General features: G+C 27.8%; 1 protein-coding gene and 1 long non-coding RNA gene across 5 annotated transcripts; one reads left to right on the top strand and one right to left on the bottom strand.

Annotated features, from left to right (window-relative positions):
• Positions 1–1,066: 1,066 nt before the first annotated feature.
• LOC100571143 (nuA4 complex subunit EAF3 homolog) lies at positions 1,067–14,253 on the bottom strand. 2 transcript variants are annotated; one of them, XM_003246209.4, is made up of 10 exons: positions 13,887–14,248; positions 11,226–11,427; positions 10,052–10,146; positions 9,706–9,980; positions 9,520–9,627; positions 9,362–9,447; positions 9,192–9,297; positions 5,761–5,887; positions 4,258–4,345; positions 1,067–1,374 (listed from the first exon to the last, which is right to left on the bottom strand). In XM_003246209.4, exons 1-10 carry the CDS (start codon positions 13,915–13,917, stop codon positions 1,305–1,307), a joined length of 1,188 nt encoding a protein of 395 aa, XP_003246257.1. In that variant the 5' UTR covers positions 13,918–14,248; the 3' UTR covers positions 1,067–1,304. The 2 variants fall into 2 exon arrangements, with proteins under 2 accessions (XP_003246257.1, XP_016662023.1); XM_016806534.2 differs by lacking the exon at positions 1,067–1,374 and adding an exon at positions 3,294–4,039 and having other exon boundaries at positions 13,887–14,253.
• A 3,862-nt stretch (positions 14,254–18,115) lies between these two features.
• On the top strand, positions 18,116–19,958 carry LOC103310146. 3 transcript variants are annotated; one of them, XR_001679926.2, is made up of 4 exons: positions 18,116–18,286; positions 18,365–18,600; positions 19,030–19,273; positions 19,732–19,958. It is a non-coding gene; the product is annotated as an uncharacterized LOC103310146 (long non-coding RNA). The 3 variants fall into 3 exon arrangements; XR_001679924.2 differs by adding an exon at positions 19,366–19,553 and having other exon boundaries at positions 18,116–18,600; XR_001679923.2 differs by having other exon boundaries at positions 18,116–18,600.
• The last annotated feature ends 3,976 nt before the right edge of the window (positions 19,959–23,934 follow it).

The following is a 23,934-nucleotide window of genomic DNA, read 5'->3' as shown; positions in this document are numbered from 1 at the left end:
TTAAATACCTTACAGGACTAACTATATTGAAACTGGTGAACAAAAATTTTTTATGTCGTACCTACATGTGTAAGATGGAGTCAACAAATGCGAGTACCACGTCCACTTAAATTAAAATCTATTATAATAATTAATAACTACGAATGTTTATGAATAATAAATAAATGCTTTGTTAATATTTTACATATATATGAGGAATTCAATATACTTGTATTACTTATATTATATACCTATAATATTTCGTATCTTACTATCTTAATGCCTTAATGACGTCACACCCGCATGTGTGTAGTGATGGGAACTGCCGAATAGTTTGTACAATCGATTATCATTCGATAGTTTGAAAAACAACCGACTGATTTTTCGATTGAACAGATATTATTAACCATCGATTGCTTTAAAAAATTATCGAGTAATACACTCGACAGTTTTTTTTCGGTAGTTGCACATGTATTGCACCGACTAATTTTATCTACCGATAGTTCTCATTCGGTAGTAAATTGTAATACACGCCTGAACGTCTGGTACCAACTAGTTTTGACTATCGAGTTTAAAAAAACAATCGAGTGATTTTAGATATTATCGACCGAATTCGATAGTTTTAACTCGATAGTGCTCATCACTAATGTGTTGTCTCCGTCTTACAAATGTAGAACATAGCAAATACTGTTTTGTACGGGACGATTTTATTTTACTCCCTCTGTATTTAAAGTAGAATCGCCAAAATTCCACAACGCATAGGGAATAACTTTATCTGTGTCGTAGTCATTTTATTATTTGGAGAATATCAATACATTTAAAGTTATCAGTTTGAGGATATTAAGTTTTCTTTTGTTTTTTTCATTAAATTATTAAAAATTATTGGTACTTAGTGCTATCAAAAAAATTAAAACACTATAAGACACCGATTAAGTTTCTTCCATATGCGTTGTAGAATTTTTTGTCACAGAGAGGCGTGAAAAAAATAGTATGTGTGGCACGTGCCACACACGTCGCCCGCGACTGAAATAGCTCACTTCCCGCCCTTGCCACACAATATATATATTGTACTATTATAGTAATTATACTATAAATATTGAGGGAGTAAATTTGTACCAAGCAAAACAGATTTTTTTACGTTGTACAATTGTAATACGGAGAGTACACATACGGGTGTAACATTCTTTAAACAATAAGTTATGAAACTAGACTAATTTAATAGCGTTATATTGTATACTAATACAGTGTACCTATATACAATGTAGGTACCAATATACTTGGATTTTCTTAAATACTAAATTATAAATATTCTGTATGTATATATTTTAAACCATTTCTTCAGCTTTTATGTAATCATTGAAAGTGAAATAAGTATCAAAATTATCCTCCAAGAACCTGAAAAAAAAATTATATTTTTATAATTATTTTAATGTTAGTACATACTGCATATTATTTATCATGACAAATTAGATAGGTATCATCACAGTATTTTGGTACGCATCCTCCGCTCTTTACTTCGCCTTTATCGTAGTTATCCACTTCGTATTGGCTATCAAACATATACATAATTTATAACGTAGAACAAAATCAACCAATGAGAAGTGGAGAAATACGAAATGGGACGGAGGTGAAAGAGATGCGCATACTGCGCAAAACTAGTACAACTGTGATGATACCTATCTAATTTGTCATGTTATTTACTATCATAATTAGATATTAAGTACTTATATTGAATATTACTAACTAATAACGTAGCATAATATTTAACGTTAAGAAAGATCTATTTTACTCGATTACTTTTTTTATTAGAGTGAATTAACCTACTATTTACCTATTATTAAAATTAATATAACATGCCGACTTTCATGGGACTGTAAGTTGGCGTCCGCACAGTATTAAAATATAAAAGTATTTTTAAAGACACCTGTACTCGCGTTTTGTAATTATCCATACGCTGTCATAATCTAATTTATTTGTAAATAATATGAATATTTTCCACTGGCGATAGCGGTCGCATGGCCGACAAAGTGTTAAGACTGTTGTTTAGACCAGTGCTTCTCAAACTTTTTGTCAAGGGGCCCCTTATTTAATGTAAAACTGTCAAGCCCCCATTAACCAGAATCATTAATTATTTTTTCATAATATATACTAAAATTACATATACTATTTCAAACAGATAAATTATTGACAATGATTAATGATATTATGGGTTATTTAATAACTAAATAACCTGCCCCGCTTAACTTTAAGTCGAAAATAATAATGGTTTTTTTTTTTTTTAAAAAAACGCTTTAAGAAAATAGTTTAAATAAAATAAATATTTCACGACTCCCCAATAATATATAGCCACGGCCCTCAGTTTGAGAAGCACTGGTTTAGACCAAAAAGAAAAAGTAAAAAAAATACTTCCAGAAGCCCAATTTTAGTTTTGAAAAACTATTTAAACTTGTTCTATGCTTGTCTGTGTTTTGTAGGAAATAAATTTTTTTGAAACACTACAGTAAAAGTGAATTTAGGAAAACAATTTAATTAATTTGGTACTACACTAATTAAACAATAATTTAAAAGCAAAAATCCATTACCTACAAAACCTAGAAAAGAGAATAAAGTATTAAAATATGTTTTCAAAGTTAAAATTAGCACTAGGTGAATTTTTGTTCTGCTTTATGGGACCTTTATAGCCACAGGAATTGAAACTTTTTTGATCGCGAAGTATAGTGACGAGTGACTGTGTGTATGTACATTACAGATTCCCAAGACTCTAAGCTGTAGTTTATCTTAATTACATAAAGCGGTCAGGGAACTCATACACACTAATGAACTGTCACGACACAATAGTGTAGTAAGCCAATACCGTGCAGGTGCAGGCGTACCGTGGTATGAGGATGTATTTCAGGTGTAATAAATATATACTCGGTTGAAAATGGTTTAAGTCGTATTTATTATAGTTGATTCTTCTGTGAAAATTATTCTAAGTTGAAAAATGACAATCGTTATTCTGACCAACGTGAAGGTGCTCGCATAAGCTCGGGTGAACCACGTCTGAATACAGGCCGTTTCGGGGTTCACTTTACAGTATTAAGCCCTCTCCCTCTGTCTATTGAATATCTGGGTTCTTACCATGAAGAATAAAGATATCTTTATTCTTCATGATTCTCACGGATACTGTAGTTGTATACTATCTTTTCGAAAATGCCCACGTCCTGCTCTTGTGAAACCACATTCCGGTGTGCAGTGTTATATACTATATTACTATATACTCGTTATGAACTATATTGTGTTGTATAATATATATATATATATATGATGCGGTTTTATCGATAGGTTAAAATATATAAAAAATGTATGTAGTTTTTAATATACGGTGTCGTGTTTAATAAAACATGACGGTTTGGGCATTCGTTAGCTGTACCTCACCCTTTTCTTAGAAATTGTATTAATCCAACTTTTATTCATAAACTTGTTTATTCACTGCTGGTCTGTTTTGAGGTCCTCTGCTTTATGACGTAAATTTCCAAATACATCATAAAAGTAGATCAAAATTATAGAACCAAAATAATGGTTTTTGAAGTAACTAAGCTATGTTTAGCCAAGAAAGTTTAAAAAAAAGCAGGGGCTGGTGTGTTATTGTAATAAAACTGATAAGTCTCTAAGTTTTGCCCACAATTGAAGATATATAGGTACGATATATAGATATATACTCAACGAAACTTATTTTTTGTCACACAATTTTTTGCCTTAACAAGAAATATAGTTAGCGCTTTTGCATTTTAGTGATTCCTCTTGGTACTACAAAATATATCAATATATATATTATATAATATTAGGATGTTGATTGATGTTAACCACGCTTGGAGAGTTAGTAGCTTTTCTCTTATCATTGATCACCTGTTTGAAACCAGAATGTTCGTGCATCATTTTTGTTATGTATGTGCCTAGGGTTGTTGAGTAAACTGTATGTCTTTAATCGTAGTTTTTCCTTTTATGGTATATGACATCACAAAATTGACAAAGATCCTCTGAATTATAAATAATGGTCATACCCATTACCCATCCATTTCTAGAACCAAAATATTGTCCCACACGTAAAATTGTGTGTAGTTAATAAAAACTGGATATCTTTTTAATACATATCATATATGTGTGACAATACAATCTTTTTTCTTGATGAAATTTTATATTTTGGTGTTGTACTCTACTTTTACTAGTTTTTTGGATGTCATTATAAATAATTTCAACTGTATTTGTTTAAATAAAAATCTAAAATTAATAACTTACCGGATTAATTTTTTAATATGATAAACAAAGGTATTTGAATCATATTCAGGAAGCATCGAGGTTGATCCCAAAATTTTTGGTAAACGAACTGAAAAATAAATGTTAAGCCTTCTTATGATAAAATGTATAGTAAAATATTTTCATTGATTTAATTCTATTTTACTTGAGAACAAAATTTGAATAGCAAATTATCAAATAAATTGATAAATATTTTTAAAGTTAATAAGAGTTAATTAATTTTCTGCAATTCTATACAATTTGAAAATCATATTTCAAATTTCAGTTGTTAACTCAATTATAAAACTTTTCCACCAATTTACAGCCCGATACCTATTTAGGGACGGCAGTTGATACAGTATACTGTATCAACAAAAATTACTTCATAGGAAAAAATTACACCCCTCATTGATATATCAAATTTTGATAATTTTTTTTTTAATCTGAAAGATGAGCACTTTTTTTAGGTTGGATCAAAGCCCAAATTTTTATTTTACTTTTAATAGTGCTAGAAAAATATGTTTAAAAAATAAAAAATATTGTGTATAATTGAAATGCATATTTTAGCTTCTATAGTAAAATTATAGTTTTAAAAATCGAGTTTTGATCCAACTTGCAAAATATTCTCTTTTTAAATAAAAAATAGCTAATACAATTTGACTATTTGTCTGTTTTTGCACTCACACAAAATGACTCTGATGCACTTAAGAGAATGTGATACCCGTATATGTTGTCTCCGTCTTACAAGTGTGTAACATAGTCAATTTTACACTCAGTAGAATACTGTAGCTCCAATATATTAAAAATTAGAGTGAATTAATCTCTTATACAATTTAATGGTAAGATTATTATCAGGTCAACCTCATGGGCTTTTTATTTAATTTTTATTTTTAAGGGAGTTATGAGTATTTTAAAATTGTAAATTGTTTGTACATCTTAAAATACTCATAACTTGTTTTAAAATTAAAATATAATAAAAAGCTCATAAGATTGCCTAGATAATAATCTTATCTTTAGATTTTATAAGAGGTAAATTCACTCTAATTTTTAAATTAACAGAGTTACACGTATTCTGCTGAGCGTACAATTTGCTATGTTACGCACTTGTAAGACGGAGACAACACACACAGGTATCACATCCTTTTAAGATATTTTATTTACATCTTATTTGTTTTGATTTAATTCCTAGGCAAGGAATGTACTAACACTATTTCCAATTTAGGCTAAATTCATTGTTAAATAAAATTAATATTTAAGTTACTTCATAAAATAACTGTAACACTATAGGCTAGAGGAACTATTGTGAAACGGACAACTTAATACTCAATAAGAGACATAATTAAAAATATGAAAATTAAAATTATTCACATAACATAGAACTTTAATGTTAATGAAAAAATATTTGTCATTAAACTATTCAATTAAATGTTGTAAAGACTTCATACAAATGTATTTATAAGTCCTTAAGGTTAAGCATAAAAGAATGTATTTGTGTTCGATACTTACCAATTAATCTTAATAGAAACATGGGACCATACAAATAACACCAAATATATTTGGGTCTTAGGAATTGTTTATAGATATAATTGATGTGTGGTTGATATCTCAATCTATTCAGAAAACATTCCACGGCCTAAAACAGTATAATATTATAATACATAACTTTTATAAAAATTGTTTATTTACTTATTTTATGAAGTTAAATAATTTCATAATTAAGAACAAAATTCTTGTTTTTAATATTGCAGTAAGGCCAATTACATTCTAATACAATATAACTGGTATAACAAATATAACGATATAACTTGCGCTACTAACGATACAATTTTTATGGGATTTGTAATCAATGTATTATTACCAATTATTATTCTTGTTATTTCTTTCATTGTAATAAATTGTATTAAATATTGCTAAATTTAATGTAGAATTAAAATTAATAAAAAAGTGTATAAAATATTTTTATTTATTATTATAAGAACTTTTGGTAAGCAATAGGACAAGCAGTATGTGGTAACAGCCCCTATACTTAGCACCCGGAGCGTGCCCCCCCCCCTGTCTTTTCGGAGTTTCGAGCCAAAATTATTATTTTTTTTATTTATTGTTGACAACTTGCACTATAACATGAATGCATTTAGTATTACGTAAATACGGGGGGGTAGACCTTTGACCCCCATGACCTTTTTTTTTTTGTCAAGTTAAGTTAACTTATTTTCTATATTTCTCAAATATAATACTTCTTTTAAGTTTTAAGTAGGTATATCTGTTTTCTAGATGTTCTAGCCGTGGTAATTTGACCGCTTTGATATACTACACGCCACTATAGTCGTTCGCGGCATATATATCAAAAAATAAAAACATATACTTCTATGGTGGTATGGTATACTGTATTTTTGAATTTTCTGCGAATGGGTGTTTATAATAAGCCCGATAAATAGTCGGTAAATAAAACAAAATTATCATGAAGACTGTAGATTTACTATAGGGCATGGGTTTATTTTTAGTGACTAAAAACATTGTATTCAACTCTGGGTTACATGCTTTAGATGTTTGTGATAAAGAGTTTTATCCTAATATTCATGAACTCTTGAAAATATTTTGTACTATGCCTGTATCAACTGCTTTACACCTGAACGATGTTTTTCAAGTTTTTATTAAGTATTAAGTCTTACCTAATAAATAGTATGACAGAAGTAAATATTTTATCAATTTTCCTATCTAGTATTGAATAATAACTATAAATTAAATAGTATTATAAATATTTACAAAATAATATTTTACAGGAAATGTGTAATATGCGAATAAAATATATAATAAAATAATTTTATTTTTAATTGAGATAAGTAATAACTAATAATATTGGTTTAAAAATTAAAAAGGACAAATATGAAATAGGTACGCAGAGCCGCGGAAATACCTGTCCGCAACTGTCTGTGGGAGTGTACACGCCTTAGTCCATCTTAAATTAATGAACTCTCCGATTAGTGACATAATAATTATGGTTAATGACATCGTTTTCTTGCATATAATATATTATGTAGATAGTTATTTAAAACTTTATTTTAAAAATGGCACTATTAATTCACTGTTATGTAATTTTAAATTAACAAATGCATATTTTTTCAAATGGGTACTGCATAAAATTATGTACTATATAAAATGTTACTTAGGTACTACTGATTTAATTGTTTTCAGATTATTTATTAAATTACATGTTCGTAGGTTTAAATATACTGAACTTTTAATACTGAACTTTTTTTTTATAAATATCACCATGGCACTAGATAAATGAAAAATAACACAAAATGGAATATAATTTGTTATTTGTGTTTGCTTTTTAAATACAAATATACAACTATTAATTTTCTTGATAAACTTGATAGTACGAAAGTACAACATAATTAAATAATTAAAACAAAAATACTATCCTATTGATATGTAGCCCAAGTCAGATTGAAAATTGTTTACATATTTTATTAAAATAATTTAAAAGGAAATTTATATTCTCTTGGGTTAGTTTTTTTAATCTTATTTATTTTTATAGTTCAAGATATCAAATAAACAACCGGTTTCTAATTATTTTGGAAATTTATAATATTTTAGTATATACATATAACCCATGAGTTAAAATCTATGACAAAGTAAATTTCTTTATCATGTATAATCATTATATTACAATTTTCAGTACATTATCACATTTTTGTTTCATTATATTTTTCCAAACCTAGGTACATATTAAGTTTTGATTGTAACAAATATTATAAATGAAAAATGTATAATATTGTTATGTTGTAAATTAAATATTGTTCTTTTACATAAAGATTTTTATATTAAAAGTAAGCAATGGATACCTAATTTAGATTTGTTAATAAATAATTCATACATGTTATTAATATCAATATTATTTATTCTAAACCTGAAACTTAGAAATATTGACAACATATTTTAGATTTAAATACACCATAAAGAAGTGCTTCTAAAATTATTACGTGATTAGTTTATAATTTAAAATGTTTTATTTTTAAGTTAAAATCATTTAAATTATTTGTGGTAAATAAATGATTGGTTCAGTATATTGCAAAAGGTTTTGTAAATGTTGGTCCTCACAATACTGTGTGAAAGTGCTTGATTTTTCGTAACAAAAAAAATACTAATTTTGATAATCTCCCTGAGATAGGTATATTTTTTTAATTTTCCCCGGGTGTTAAAAAGCTAAGTTTGACCCTGATAGTATATTATATTTATGTCACAATTATTGACTATTGTTATATATTATCTACAGTAGGAGGGTATGAAGAGGTTTGCGGTATAAATAGGCAAATCTTTATTCTAAATATTGAGAAAAGTGCATTGTGTAAAATTCAGTAAAATAATATAGGATGTAAGTTTCTAGTCCGCACAGAGAATTATTTTGACTATAGGAAAGTAACTAAAATTCTTTTTATTCATCTAACGTTGTATCATATTTGCTAGCCTAAGCTGTAAAAATTGAACATTTTAAAAAATTTGTGATTATAACAAATTTCTAAAATTTAAACTCTAAAATTAAAAAAAAAAAAAATAGTGTTTATGTAATTTTTATATTTTGTATAAGTAGTAAGAATGCCTTTTGACGATACCTTGTATTCAATTTTAAAATTTTTTCACCCAAAAATAAATAATTGTACCACACATAAATTGCAAATAAACTAAAAGAGATAAACATTTAAAATATTTATAAGCAGCACAAAAACACCAAAATTATTATTTTTAAATTATACCATGACGTCTAGGAAATGGTATCCACTATTGTATGTGTACACAAACACGAAAATAAAACCAAGACATTTATTGTTTCGCCCAGATTCTTAAGTAAATTATTTAAAAATGGAAATTATTAATATATATATCCTCGTCTTAAAAATATGCTTTATTTTACATAGTAAATTTTTTATCATTACCTTACATTGTAAATTGTACATTTTCTCAACCTTGTATGTTAGATGTTTGTGAACAGAAGCATTAAAATATTGCATTAAAGTAACACAGAATATCTTTGAATATATCCTAAAACAAATATTAGAATGAAATATTTATTAATAATAAATTTAGATAGTTATTAAATAATTACTTTTGGCTATCATCTATAAAATAAGATGAATTAGTGAAGGTATAAATTACTTGTGCCAAAAAGTTTTTCTCCGGAAATTTTAATAGCTAAAACCAAGCAATCAATATTACAATGATATAATCATTAGTCATGACGTATAAAATTAAAATGTATTGTACCTTTTGGGATGCATAGTTATATTGACGATGCATAATTATACAATCAAGTTCTATTGCGTATTTTAATTTAAATGGTATTACTAATTTACGCAATTCATTTGCAAGAAGCTAAAACAAAAATTTAATTAAAAAACATATCTAACTCAAATTTTTAACTAAATTGTTTACACTATTTGTTATAAGTACCTTTGATCTTGGAATAATATTTAATACCATATTAGCAACAGCTAGAACAGCTGGTTTGTCTTTTACAGTTGAGATTGCAGATTGTTCGAACGCTGGGGCTGTAGATTCTGCTACTGATGGTTCTGCAGAGTTTTCTTTGTCTGATTCGGCAGATTTTCCTACCACTGATTCTGCAGATTGTTCTACCGCTAGTACTGTAGATAGTCTTAGCACTGGTTCTGCAGATTGTCCTACTGCTTGTTCTGCAGATTGATCTACATTTTTTTTGGGCCTGCCTAGTTTTAACAAAACAATACAATGACAATTAATATGAAATACAAAATAAATATTGAATTAAAATATATACCTCGTTTTCTTAATGCTGGTTTTGGCGAAGAATCATCTTCTGTGTCCCTAGGTTCTTGAGATTTTTTTCCTCGTTTTGATCCTTTACAATTTTTTCTACATAAATAAATATAATAAATATATTTTTTTAAATAACTGGTGATAAGTAGTGCTAAAGTAGTGATAAAAAAGGAAAATTATGCATGTAAATATGCACAAAAAAGTTTTATTTTTATTTATTTTTATCGTAAAGTATTCCTGACAAGGTCATCTAACTTATTGATACTATTAATTAACATTTTTAACAGTTTAAAAATTGATAATGCATAATTATTTACAAATTATTAACAACAAATTACAAAAATTTACACCTCTAAATATATAATGGTACAATAGAATAGAAAATAAAATTAATTATATAGGTGATTTTAAATTAGTTATTGGTGTTGAGGTAAGACATCATATTATAGATATAAAGTCTACGCTTGAGCCGTCCGAGAGTAGGCTTGTCGCTGAGATTGAACATAAAAGTTTTAAAATATGCATGAAATAATGTAAAACATACAAATAAATTTAATATTCATAAAAAATAAAAATTATTAGAAATGCCAAAAAACTATTTTATGTTGTTATTCATTTGCACTAAAAGAAATGTAATAAAAAAAAAAAAAATGTAAAATTAATAATATTTAAAATATAGGCGGAAAATTGTTTGCCATTTTGACATTTGATTGATTTTATATTTTTTTGAATTAAAAAAAATAGTTTAAAAAATATATTTGTAAAGACAGAAGTTATATTGGAATATTAGCACAATAGGGATTAAATTGTGCCTTGCACCGTTGTCGTTAAATTAATAGTTGACTATGACGATAACAATAAATACTTATGTTAAATAATATTGAGTTTTACATTCAATATTATTATTGAAATACACATTTTACGAATAAAAAGAGTTAATTTTTTTTTATACAATTTTAAATGATATGAATATAAAAATCAATAAATATGCACTTTTTCCCTTAAATTGACAAAATATGCAGTTTAAATTTTTGATTTTTAAATTCATTATTTTATATCTCAGATTTCTACCTTGGTCTTCTATAAACTTAAAGCATGTAAAGTCATATACAACTCCTACAACTTCCGAGCCTTAGTGATAAGCGATGAGTAGTAATAATTGATCAATTTCTTACCGACTAGATTCTAGCCTTTCCTTGTGGCCCATATTAATCTCATTGATTGGTAAAATATTATCCTCATCACTCCACTCGTCCCATTTATTTTTAAAGCCTTTATAGTGAACAAAGTACTGATTTTCTCCATAATCTGTCTTTCGTCGCTTTAAACATATTGCCTCGTAAAGCAATCCGTTGTAGTATACAAAGACTTTTTCACCTAATTAAGAATAAAACATAATTTAAAATAAAAATAACATTTTATGCTGGATTTATTCAATTTGCTAATGTTGATTGAAGCTAGAGTTGGTTATCAATATTAAGTTGACCAAAATAATATTTTATTAATATAGTAAATATAGTAAATTTAAATAAACTAAACACATGCACTGTAACATAAATAATCATTATATTTAGCTATATGGTTACCAAACGTTTAGAAAGCTTAATTGAATGCATTCAAAATATATGATAAAATGGTTTTAAAAATACATTAAGTATGCTAAAAAAATTGCACTTTTAATACCTAAATATACCTACTGATTTTCCAACTACTTACTAGAAAAATAAAACGGAAAATATATTACTCAAAGTGAAATGAAACAAGTCAAACTATTGTAAAGCTACAATGCTATACATTTCTAGGATTATATTCTATTATTATTTTTGTTTGGTTTAAATTTAGTGACTATGGAATTAGGTAGATGATATCAAAATATGGTCTGATTATCTAGCATTCTTATATAGTGTTGATTTCAATAGTAGTGATTAGTGGCAGTCGAACAGTGGGAGGGATGAGGGGGATAGATCCCTTCATGAATTTTTTTTTAATGTTTAACATCTGATAACCATGAATTATATTTTTAATAATTAAATCATAGACATAATAATATAGTTTATATATTATATTATGTCTATGAATTAAAACCACCACTGCTAGATAGTTAGTTATACATTAAGTTTAATATTTCAAGTCTAAATGAATAACATTATTAAAACTACAAACTCTTACTCTACCTATTTCAAATGTGTGAAATATTTCAGTATTTTAATAAATTTTGTTTTATTTTTAAATAAGTTTTATATTTACATATAATTGTCATAAATCACATTTATAATTGTATGGTACCTAAATGTATACATAACCTTTATTTACTATAGGTACACTTAAACTGGTATTCAAAATATTTTAATATTTTAATGTTTAAATAATACAAGTAGGTATACAATAGTATACATATGTATATTGTATACATACTAAATTATATTACATATTAAAAAATTTCAAATTTTCACGTTTTTGTGAAATATTTCAAATGAAATACTTCATACTTCAAACACTATATATACCCAATTTTGAAAGCGGCAACAAGAGGATATATTTTAACAATGCCAGTTACTACAGCTTCCACCATGGTTCAAGAACGTCTATCAAACTTGGCCAGACTTTCAATTGAGCATGAAATTGCATCTAAGAAGGACTAGGTGCATACTTCAATCATCGGAGAATCTGCTCCCAAAAATGTTCACAATTATGTGTAGTTACTTATATTTAATTTGGAGAGTACAATTATTGTATTTACACTTTATATCATTTTTGTTTATATGACACATAAACCAATGTATTTTAGAATTTAGAATTTAAGTCATACAGTGGCGGATCCAGTGCTTAATTTTTTTGGGGAGGATCTCCTAAAAAAATTACTTCTAAGCTATAAATGCAATACATTATAATGTTCTAGTTGACGTTCCTAAAAATATGAAAGAAATGGTTATTAAAGGAATGTTATTAATTTTATCATGGTTGGATTAGGAATCGTTTATGTTATTAGATACCTATAATAATTATAGTCTGTTGAAGAGGTCTGGGGCCAGACTCTCCCCCCCTGGATCTGCCACTGAAGTCATACAAAAGTACTTAAGTAGGTAATACAATCAATTAGATAATTTCGTTAGTTATATCGTTATTTTGAATTTGAAATATTACTTAATAGTTTGTAATTGAACCTTACATTAAAATAATAGACTAAAGCTTTATAGTAAACCTTGATTATGCTTATAAGTTACAGGTAAATACAGTAACATTTAATTAGTTAATTTTTTTTGTGAGGAGGCTCAAATTATTATTTATCCATAAGCGCTTCTATTGATCCCGGCCCTGTATATAGCAATTTGAGGAACACTAAACGATAACACAGTAATTTATAATTAAACCCAATATAACTGACATGAATTTGATGTATAGTTGACGGACAAGAGATAATACAGTTAAGTAAATGTTACCAAAGCTATAATCAACCGGAAACAATATGAGAACAACACAAATCACTCATTTAAATGTATTAGGAGTAAGTGAAACATATATTATTTCAAAATATATTAGCTCATGATGATGAAATGCATTCATTATATAGGTACGTAGTTAATTAATACCATAAGCACATAAATATTAATAGATACCTACATTTGAAGCTTGTTAGATTTAATTTTAGAAATTCATTAATATACATAGGTAGGTAGTTATAATATTGACTATTGAGTTTTTAGTGCATGGAATTGTTTCGTTACATTAAGCATTTAAGCGTATCAACACATTACGAATCAGCAGCATAATATATACCAAACCTAACCTGGGCATGAACTTAACCGTACGGTTATTGTGACAAAATGAACACTTACCAATTGCGAATTGGTAGCTTTTGTCCGCCATGTTCTTGATAATCTTTTAGAGTTTATTGTCTAGTTGAAGTTCTAGTTACTCTAGTCTGTAGTTGTCCGTCCGCCGCCGTAAAGTCGTAGTATACTCGTATAATGGCGTCTGTCGTCAGTCGTCAGTCGTCACTCGTCTAGGACGTCCTGTGCTGCATGTTGCATTGTTGTATCGATTAACCCGTTGTGCTTGTACGCATGTGCGTTGTGCGCGTCGGTAGTGCGTACGCATAATCTACTATTGATTATTATAGTAGGCGGAGTAGGAATGACGTATTCCAAGCTTCCAGTGGTAACACGTAACTGTGCGGTTCTGGTGTTACCGAATTACACGGCGCACGCGCACTAGACGATACAATAAGCCGTGTATAACTGTATATATTTATCACTCTAATAAATTGCCAAGGACCGCACTACCCAATCCCGCCGTCGTTATTTTATGCTCCGTCTAATAAAAAACATAATAATTCACAGTTAAATTAATCTAGATTTTTTCTTATGTACCATCTCCCTATTAACCTGTTTTTAATAAAATAGTGTTCTGTCCAAGTCGAAGGAGCCCCATTATACCACTGCCCAGGGCCTTAAAAAAGGTTAAAGACGGCATTGCCGTCTATTAGTAAAAGGCCTATGTGCATAACGGCATAGTACTCAAATACTTAATACATTATAACTTATAAGCAGGTAATGGTCGTCTTATATGCCGTTCTTGACTTTTACTCTATAGTCTATAATATTATTATTGTGAATAAAGAACATAGAACAGAATAAATTATTAATATATGATTCAAGATTATAATTTATGTCTATGATGGTCCACTTAGATCATATTATACTATGGATAGACTCTTGTCCCGATAATTTGAGACAAATATTACTGTATAGGCGCAAATAGGGGGGGGGCTTTAGGGGCTAAGCCCCCCAAAAATGTCCATAGCCCTCACAAACATTTCCTACATTTTGTTTTAAGCTTATTCAATATTATCAATGAGTAATGCCTTATTAGCCCTATTAGCCCCCCCCCCCCCCAAATCTCAAACATTATTTGCGTCTATGCATATTAGTGAGTATATATTATATAAGTTTCAGTGTTGGACGAATAATAAATTGGGTACGCGTTAAAATAATTATCGCATAATTTATTGTATATTATAATAATCATTATAATGTCTAGTAGAGGGAGTATCATAGACAAGTATATTATATAAAGTATGGATCGTGACAATTGACAAAATAGGTATTAAGTCAGCAACTTTTCAACACGCATCGTATTCGCCGACCACTTCATACCCCGTTATCTGGTTCACTGCTGTATGTTAGCTGGGTAATTTAACGACCAATGATATGAGGCGATCTTAGATCATATACAATACATAATTGTATATGATCTAAGGAGGCGATGTACGACTTTGGCTGGGAAAGGTTGAATGTGCTAACCATAGAAAAGAGATTATATTATATTGGTATTTGGTACTAACCATAGAACAATATAGAAGCGAAACTCGATCAGCTGATGGGTGAAGTGTTTACCTATGATCTGAAGTCCAAACAATGAAACTGTTTCCGTAACACTGACATGATGTTATACCCGTATTGAAAAACCGTTTCCGTCTAATAGGCAGGGTATTCTGCGCGGGGTCGGGTTGTTTCCACTGTTTACTTTTATCGTAGATTACGTATGCCCCTATCTTTTTAGTCATGGTATGGATGTAGTTCGAGGGGTCCGACACTTCGGGCGTGAGTACGTGACTGCGCTCGGCGCTGTTCGGGTGTCACCGACTAGCGAATTACACGGCGCATGCGCACTAGTTCATAGATGGTACAATAAACTGTATGACTGTAAGCCCACACTACTCAACCCCGCCGGCCTTGTAATCATAGACAAGGATAGTCATAAAGAATTAGCTTATAATATGCTCCGTTTACTAATATGAGATTGTATGATACTATGATGATTTGTACCTACGTGGCTACATATTATTCAGTATAGGACGGTTTACTTTACGCATGCGCATATCGTCCATGAAAAGCAGTATTACGTGAGTGACTCGGGACTCCGTCACTTATTCTTTTCTATGCTCCGTCACTTATATTATTATGCCCATCACTGCGTGCCTACGACATATTGTTTGCACGTCGAGATGGGCATAGTTTACCTATTAGGTACCTATATATACTATGTCAACAGACTTCTATACTACACTCGATAAGGAATTCCTATACAATTTACATTTATTGTAACAAGTGAAGCTCAGTTGTAGGTGGCCGTCATTTTGTCGGTTGGCAGCGTCGGTCTTTATTATTGCTTTTTCCGTTTTTCTCGATTCGTTTCGTTTTTTCAATTGTCGTTTGTGCTCTATTTGTTAAGCTTATTTATTTTGAAACCCGTGGATGCGGTTTGTACGCAAATTCAGTGTGTACACTTTAAAATTCGCGTTCACGAAATGTCAGTCGGTCGTCGTTCCAACGCACAACTGATAGATACTGTTTTGTTTTGATTTGTTTATTGCATTATCGAATTATTGTAGACATATTGCTTGGTCCTTAATAGCGTAGGTATATTGCTTCACGTAAAAACAATTTTGTGGTTGATTTAAATAAATGTATTATCAAACATACATTATAATAATGTAATAATAATAATAATATAACGGTCAGATCATTGAATAAACTCCAATTAAAGTTTAAACAGTGTGTAGATTGTAGATACATCGAATTATAATATACGATTACACCGATGTTTATCGAATATATCCGTTTACGACGCTCAGTAGACACATAGTTTAAGTGTTGAAGATTGCAACACAAACTGCGTTTCGGTAGGTTAGGCGTAGTTCCCCAAACGTAGGTTGTTAGGTACCTATGTCCGAGTTCGAATCCGTCGGAGCGATTTTCGGGCGGCGACCGTCTGTGCCGTATGGTATAAAATGGCCGCCATAAATCGATTATACCATATAAACCATTTTTTTTCGATTTGTTTTCACGTTATTTTTCATATAAATAATATTATATACACTATACAGAGACATGTTAATATTACATTATATGACTGTATATTATATATTATTTAAATTATTAGAAATTTAACACATATTATTTTCTCTAAAATGTCATTGTTATATTTTATCATACAATAAATATATATTATATTTTCATATATATAATATTGAATTAATAGAAAAGTAAGTAATAAGTAATAATGTTTGTATCAAATCATTTAATAAAAAATGTTTTTAAAAACAAAGACCAAAAGGTGGACAAGTGGGTGTAGCTCTGCTGTACAGTGGGTTACAAGTGGGTCACTGTAATGGATGGTGTAAAATTTGAATTCAATTATATAATGTCAGAGACGGCCAGTCAGTATATGATATATGACTATAAGTATATAATATATTCGATGATATATGAAAGTAATTTATTTACCTATTTACGTGGATTCTCGTTTTAAATTTTCAATCATTAGCTATAAAAGTTAAACATTTCATACAGTTTTAACTATAAAATCATTTTAATTTTTAAATTTGATAAATTTTGTCACAAATTGAACTTTAAATGCTTATAAAAAAGTATAAAATTTTGCCTATATAGGTATTTTTACTATTTTTCAACTACTATTATAACAATAGGTACATCTGGAGCCTTGTATTCAATTTTAACGATCTTTTACCCAACAAATAACATTTTATTGAAAGTTAAACAAACTAAAAAATTTAAAACTGAAAATGTCCGTACACAGCTCAAAAAAAAATATCAAAATATATTCAAAATGTTATCGTGTATAGAAAATGCCATTATAAACAACCATTAAAAATTGTATGTATCTACAGTAATTTGTTTTAGAGTTACACCAAACACCAAAATTGATTTTGTCGAAAACTGAGTGCGTCACTTTTTTGGCTAAAATGTACCCTTCCCTTTCTTGGGCCGTCACTCTGCATGAATCTAGGTAAAAATTGACAAGGAAATAAACGCCGGTAAAACACCGCAAAAAAGGAAAAGGGTAAGAACGTCAAATGTATTTTACTTAAAAATAATAATATTTGACTTCCGTGCTTTTGGAAGTGTTGATTTGTATTTTCAGCTATTACGTGATAGAACTTTCAGGTAAGCTTGTACCCTAGGTATTACAAATACACCTCGTTATGAAAAAAAGTATTGTACTTTAATAAATTCAACAATATTCAACTACTGCCTATATTATCATTATACTATTTTCAATCTAATGTTTGGGACTTGTATAGGCAACACATCATACATATTCTTATCAACTTAGGTTGATGAAAAACCTAGGTGATAGTTTAGACTTTATTTGTTACAGAAACTTTATAATGTCGCGTCTTGTAATTAAAAGTAATTGACGCAAGTATAAAGTAAGTAATTGTGTGAGGTTTCTAAAGTTTTAAATGTTTGCTAAAAGTCACTTAATGATTTACTGTTACTGTTTTTAGTTCACACAATGTATTATATCATGGTTTTCAAAACTGAAATATAATATAATGTAGGTACCTCCGTACCTACAAGGAACTAGGAAGTCGAGCCAATGTATTGAACAATTTTCAGAAGTTGATTTTCTTTAAGACAATTATTCTACAGACCAAGTATACATTCAAAAGATTGTAAATTGTAATTCAAGTTATAAAAATATTAATATTAAAGTGAATCCTGCAACTAGGGTAACAACAAGGTAAAAATATTATTGTGGGCACCATATAGGATATATTGATATTTTAATTTAAAAGTAAGTTATCTGTATGGCTATATTATATTATTGTCTGATATTATAGTTTATAGTTATTTTATAATATATCTAATACCATAATATGTGGAATTGTATTTGTGTCCATAAAGCTCGGCCCGTTTACTCACAATAAATAAATAAATAACTATGTTCAATAAATTATATTACAAACTTAAAATACCCATAACTTGCTTTAAAAATAAAATATAAAAAAATATACTTGTAAGTTTTCTTAGAAAAAATTGTTTAATTATGTTTATTAAAGCTTACATTATAAAATTGGATCGGATGTCCACAAATTTGTTTTGTTGCTGATAAGTCAGTGGGAAAACAAATAGTGCACTGACATATTTTTAACAAAATTTTAATTTGTAGGTTATGCATTGCTGAATGGTTCAATTTTAATAGCACGGAGGGCTTAATAATATATTTAAATTTCAAAAAAACACATAACAAGTCTGAAAATTCAATTGGATGTGATTAATTTTGGGACATTGCTGGTAACTTCAATTACCACTTTAGGTTTTTTTGAGAAAAAACGTGTTTATAAACATACCATAAGTTTATATTATATTATTATGTACACCAACTACATTCAAACCTTCATAACACAGATTATGTAAGTTCTGTAGTATTACAATTACCATAATGTATTATCATTAATTGTTGTGCATTATTAATATGAATATAGTATTTTATTATTGTTTACAGTGTAAATTGTAATTATGTACTTTGAATGTTGAGTATACTCCATTCAAAATAAGTTGGAAAAAAATCACGATGAAAATTTGTCGCATTCGAGCATGTGCAGTCTTGTTAGCGGCTGTTAACTACTGGCCAATCATAGGGGTGCTACTTTTCCGAGGCTGCACAGTTTCTCCAAATTTATTTGGAATAGAGTATACTGAATTATGATAGAAATAATAATATAAGTTTAGAATGTACCTAATGCATTATATAAATAACACTTAATTTGCGATAGTTATGTTATAGTGTTACACATTATTTTCTATAGTTACACTTAAAAATATATGTTTACAAGAATTATAATTAAATGTATTTGTTTGTTTCTTATAGTCAGCAAAAGAGGGTTCCAAGATCCAGATAAACTAGGACATCATTGTATAACACTGACTACTCAATTATGTTTTCTTCAGTTCATAAATATATTTTGTCATTATCAGTTTCAGATGGATGAAATCTACACAACTGTATAGCAATTTGATATTTTTTTAAATTAATTATAATTGTGAGAAATGAAGTATAAACATTTAATTATTGTTAAGATTGTTGAAACAAATAATTGTTTATAAACATATTATATACTAATACTTTATAAATTATAATAAATATATTTTCTATCTTACAATTGTATTAAATATAATTAAAGATGATTAAATTTTTAATATTTAACTAAATACAACAAATAACAATGAAGATTCAAATTCAAAATTGTTCAGAAGACTTTTAATGTTAACTTTTCTAAAGCCAATTATATATTAATGAGACAGTTCAACACTTTAACCATGATAGCCTATATCAGTGGTTATTAACCGGTGTCCCACATAACAAGTGAACAGGATCAGTGTTTCACTAAAATGTTAAAATCAGTTTAAAAATATTATAAAATTCTGATTTTTTTAAAATTGTATTTATTATTTTTATATGTATGTAAACTGTTTTGTGCTATAAACAAGATGTAACAGGAAGACCTGAAAAAAATAATGCTATTTAAACGTTTGACAAAATTTGTTAAAATTACGTAGTAGGATCAAAAAGTTCCCGGAATTTATTTATAGAAAAATAACTATGAAATTCCGAGAACTTTTTGATCCTACTACGTACCTATATGATTAGTAAATAATTTGAAAAATATTTAAACTCATGTTAGCAAATTCCCAAAAATAATATTTTGAAAAAAGTTATTACGTTCAAAATTAATTTAATCAAAAAAATATTGATATTTTAGAAATTCTAAAAAATAAACTACTTGATTTAGATAAATGTTTTTTCCATCAAAATTATTCTTATAATCAGATTCACAAATTGGTGATTTTGAATTTATCCAAATTATCAGTATTAAAAAATATAAATAATTTTTTTATATTAAACATGTAACGCAAGTGAATATAAATATTATATTGTAAATTATAATTATATGGCAGGGTTTTGTATGTTTTTTCTCGATGAGTTATGCATTTTGTTAAAACACTGTACAGTGTACACTATATTAACAATAGATTCATTACTTTTTTTTTTAATTATTTATTACACTTTTTATTATTATACTTATTTTCACAATATAAAATAAAACAACAAGTAGGTCTGGTAGCAATACATAATAATTTATATAATAAATATTTTTTTTTATAGCTTTACCCATTGACAATTTATTACACTTTTGATGATGTTAAAGGCAAAATTATTACATACATCTTGATAATATTACAAAATATATAACTTAATTTAAAATTTATTCATATTTTAATATTATAAAAAAAGTGTTATTTATTTGTATCAGATAAATTACAATTACATTATTACAATATTAATATTTTACGAACATTGAAAGACGAATAAAGATGAAGAAGAAGATTCTCCCTCTCTTTTTTTTTTAAATTTAAACTGTGTTCCTATGATATTTAGGTTTAGATTGTTAGTGACAAAATTTAGGATGGAGAATGGTGTTTTTCTACTTCGCTACTGGAGGAATTTTGGATATCTGAATATGTCTGGTATATGTATGGCCTTTGTTTCCTTTTTTTATATATATTCATTTGTTTTTTTTTTATAGAAAATTTTGTTGAAGCGAACATGTTATGGACTTACAGCTGTGTTGTTTCTCTTTTATCAATGTGCGGATCATTTCTAGTCTACTTGCTCATGAACGTTTCTGTTTTATGGATTTTATTTTTCTCCAGTGCTGAAAAAAGTCGTTTAATAAGTGATCTTTATTTAGTTCATTATTATTCTAACTATTATGTAAATTATATTTATTTATCTAAATTGTATAGTCTGGGAGGAATAGGTGGGGACAATGCATGGTCTGGAATTATTAACTGTTATTATCACAATTCACAGGGTATATTTTATAGCAGATACAAATTATACATATGGTTAATATTGATTATTGATAGCCGTGTTATGTATATTATGTCTCCTAGAAATTAATTTATTAATTTATCTGGCATCCTATCTAAAACAATATTTTTGAAATAGTTGTCATAGTCTTTTATTTTTTTATTTATGTGAAAATTCGGTATATCTTTAGTCCAGTATTTGTTTGTTATTTCTGTTAGATTCGTGAAAAATATTTTATTTTTCAATTCTTCGTGTATGATTTGTAGTGATTTTATATTTGTCCAGGATATGGGTATAGTTAATCTATTGGTATCACTTAATTTGCATGGGTACATTTTTGGAATAATTGTTTCTTTATTTCTTATTAATTCACGATCATAGGGAAATTTAATTTTTTAAATTTTTAACTTGTGTTACACACTGTAAATAAAAATATTTATTTATTTCTTCAAAAGGTCAATTTTTAAAAATCACTTCTACACATTGTGGTGTTAGGGTGATTTCTAAAGAAAACTTTGATGTATAACATAAATCCATCACTGGGGTCACAATAATGGATTCCAATGCCTGAAATTATTCTTTATTCATTAATAATGAATAAAGAATAATTATAATTATAATACAATTATTGTATTTATTGCCATGTATGTTTTTAAGAGTGTAGTATATATGTAAAATTTTGGAATTTGAAATGTGTTGGTAGTATTGGAATAGTTTCCAACTTGATTTGTATTCACAAATGGGAATATTTAATTCAATTAAGATTTCTGTTTTTGAGAATTGACATTCTGTTATTGGGATATTATAGTATAAAGAAGGTTATCTAGTTTTTTTGCTCATTCTAATCAGTCTTTTTTTTATAATTCGGATAATTTTTGTAAATCTGTATGTTGTCTATATTAATTATTCTTGGTGGTATTTTCCCCATTTTACAATGTTATTTTGTACTCATCTTTCTTTCATAATTAATAAATTGAAAGAGCATTGTTATTAAATTAAAGATAATTTCCTGCACCCCTTTTATTTCTTTGTCGGTTTTGTTTTTCTCCATTAAATTATTTTTTTTCTCTTAGTTAAAAAAATTTTAAATCTATCTTTCAAATGTATTAGTGTATTGTTGTTAAGTTCATGTAATTGCTTAATTGTGTTGTGATTTTATTTAAATCTTTAAGCTCTGATACAAATAAATCCCTTAGTTTATCTGCTTGTTGTTTTAGTTTTTCAGAGAGGATTTAGTTAGTCATTTAAATAACTTATAAGCAAAATTATCAATTTCATTGTAAATGATAAACGCATCACCATCCTGTGGAAGTTGATGCATCAAGTGAGGAAGAACAGCTTCTTAAAGAGATATACATAATCCCACAGTAGGTAACTTGTTTGTTGAAAACAACTGTAGATCAAAATCTAAAACATCAAACTAATATAATTATAAACTCAAATATGTATTAATTATTGTTATATTTACTCTTTAAATGATAAATTTAGAACTGTTTTAAAGTCTTGAACCAAATGTTTCATCTGTTTTATCCAACATTCTTTTTGAACCAAATCATTAGTGATTGATATCTATGATAATACTATTTATATTTAAAATATTTGCTTGAATAATAAAAAAATTAAAAAGTGAATGAATGAGTATTCGATACTATGAAATATGACAAGTAGGTATCTATATGACAAAAACATTTCTATTCAGAAGTGTTTTTACAATAAATGTAGAAGTAAGTATGATACATATTAATATATCCTGTCACAGTTCTAAATTCCGTAAAATGTTGTAGACAAAACAATTATTTTTAAGGGGCTCATTGAAACACTGTGCTGCGGCCGGGGCCCAATCATTAGACAGACCAGTAGGTCTTTTAAGGGGCATAGTGAAATATTTGTCTATACTTATTATAAATTATAATAATATGTTTGAAAATGTTATTTGTAGTGAAAGTGAAATAAAATAACAAATATTTGTGTGTACCTCTACATTAATTTTATTCATCTAACAAAAACATTGTGTACAAAATATGTACTATGAATAAATACATTAATAAGTTAGTTATGATTTATAAATAGTATACATATAAATTGTGTTGATTTAATATTAAGAGGACGCTACACCTGCATACGTTGTCTCCGTCTTACAAATTCACAACATAGCAAAAACTGTTTTGCTCGGGACAACTATTGAACTATGCTCCCTCT

The sequence above is a fragment of the Acyrthosiphon pisum genome, chromosome X, assembly GCF_005508785.2.
Source record: "Acyrthosiphon pisum isolate AL4f chromosome X, pea_aphid_22Mar2018_4r6ur, whole genome shotgun sequence".
Classification (NCBI taxonomy): Eukaryota; Metazoa; Arthropoda; class Insecta; order Hemiptera; family Aphididae; genus Acyrthosiphon; species Acyrthosiphon pisum.
The sequence above is the reverse complement of the archived record's forward strand: the minus strand, read 5'-3'. Positions and strand labels throughout refer to the sequence as shown.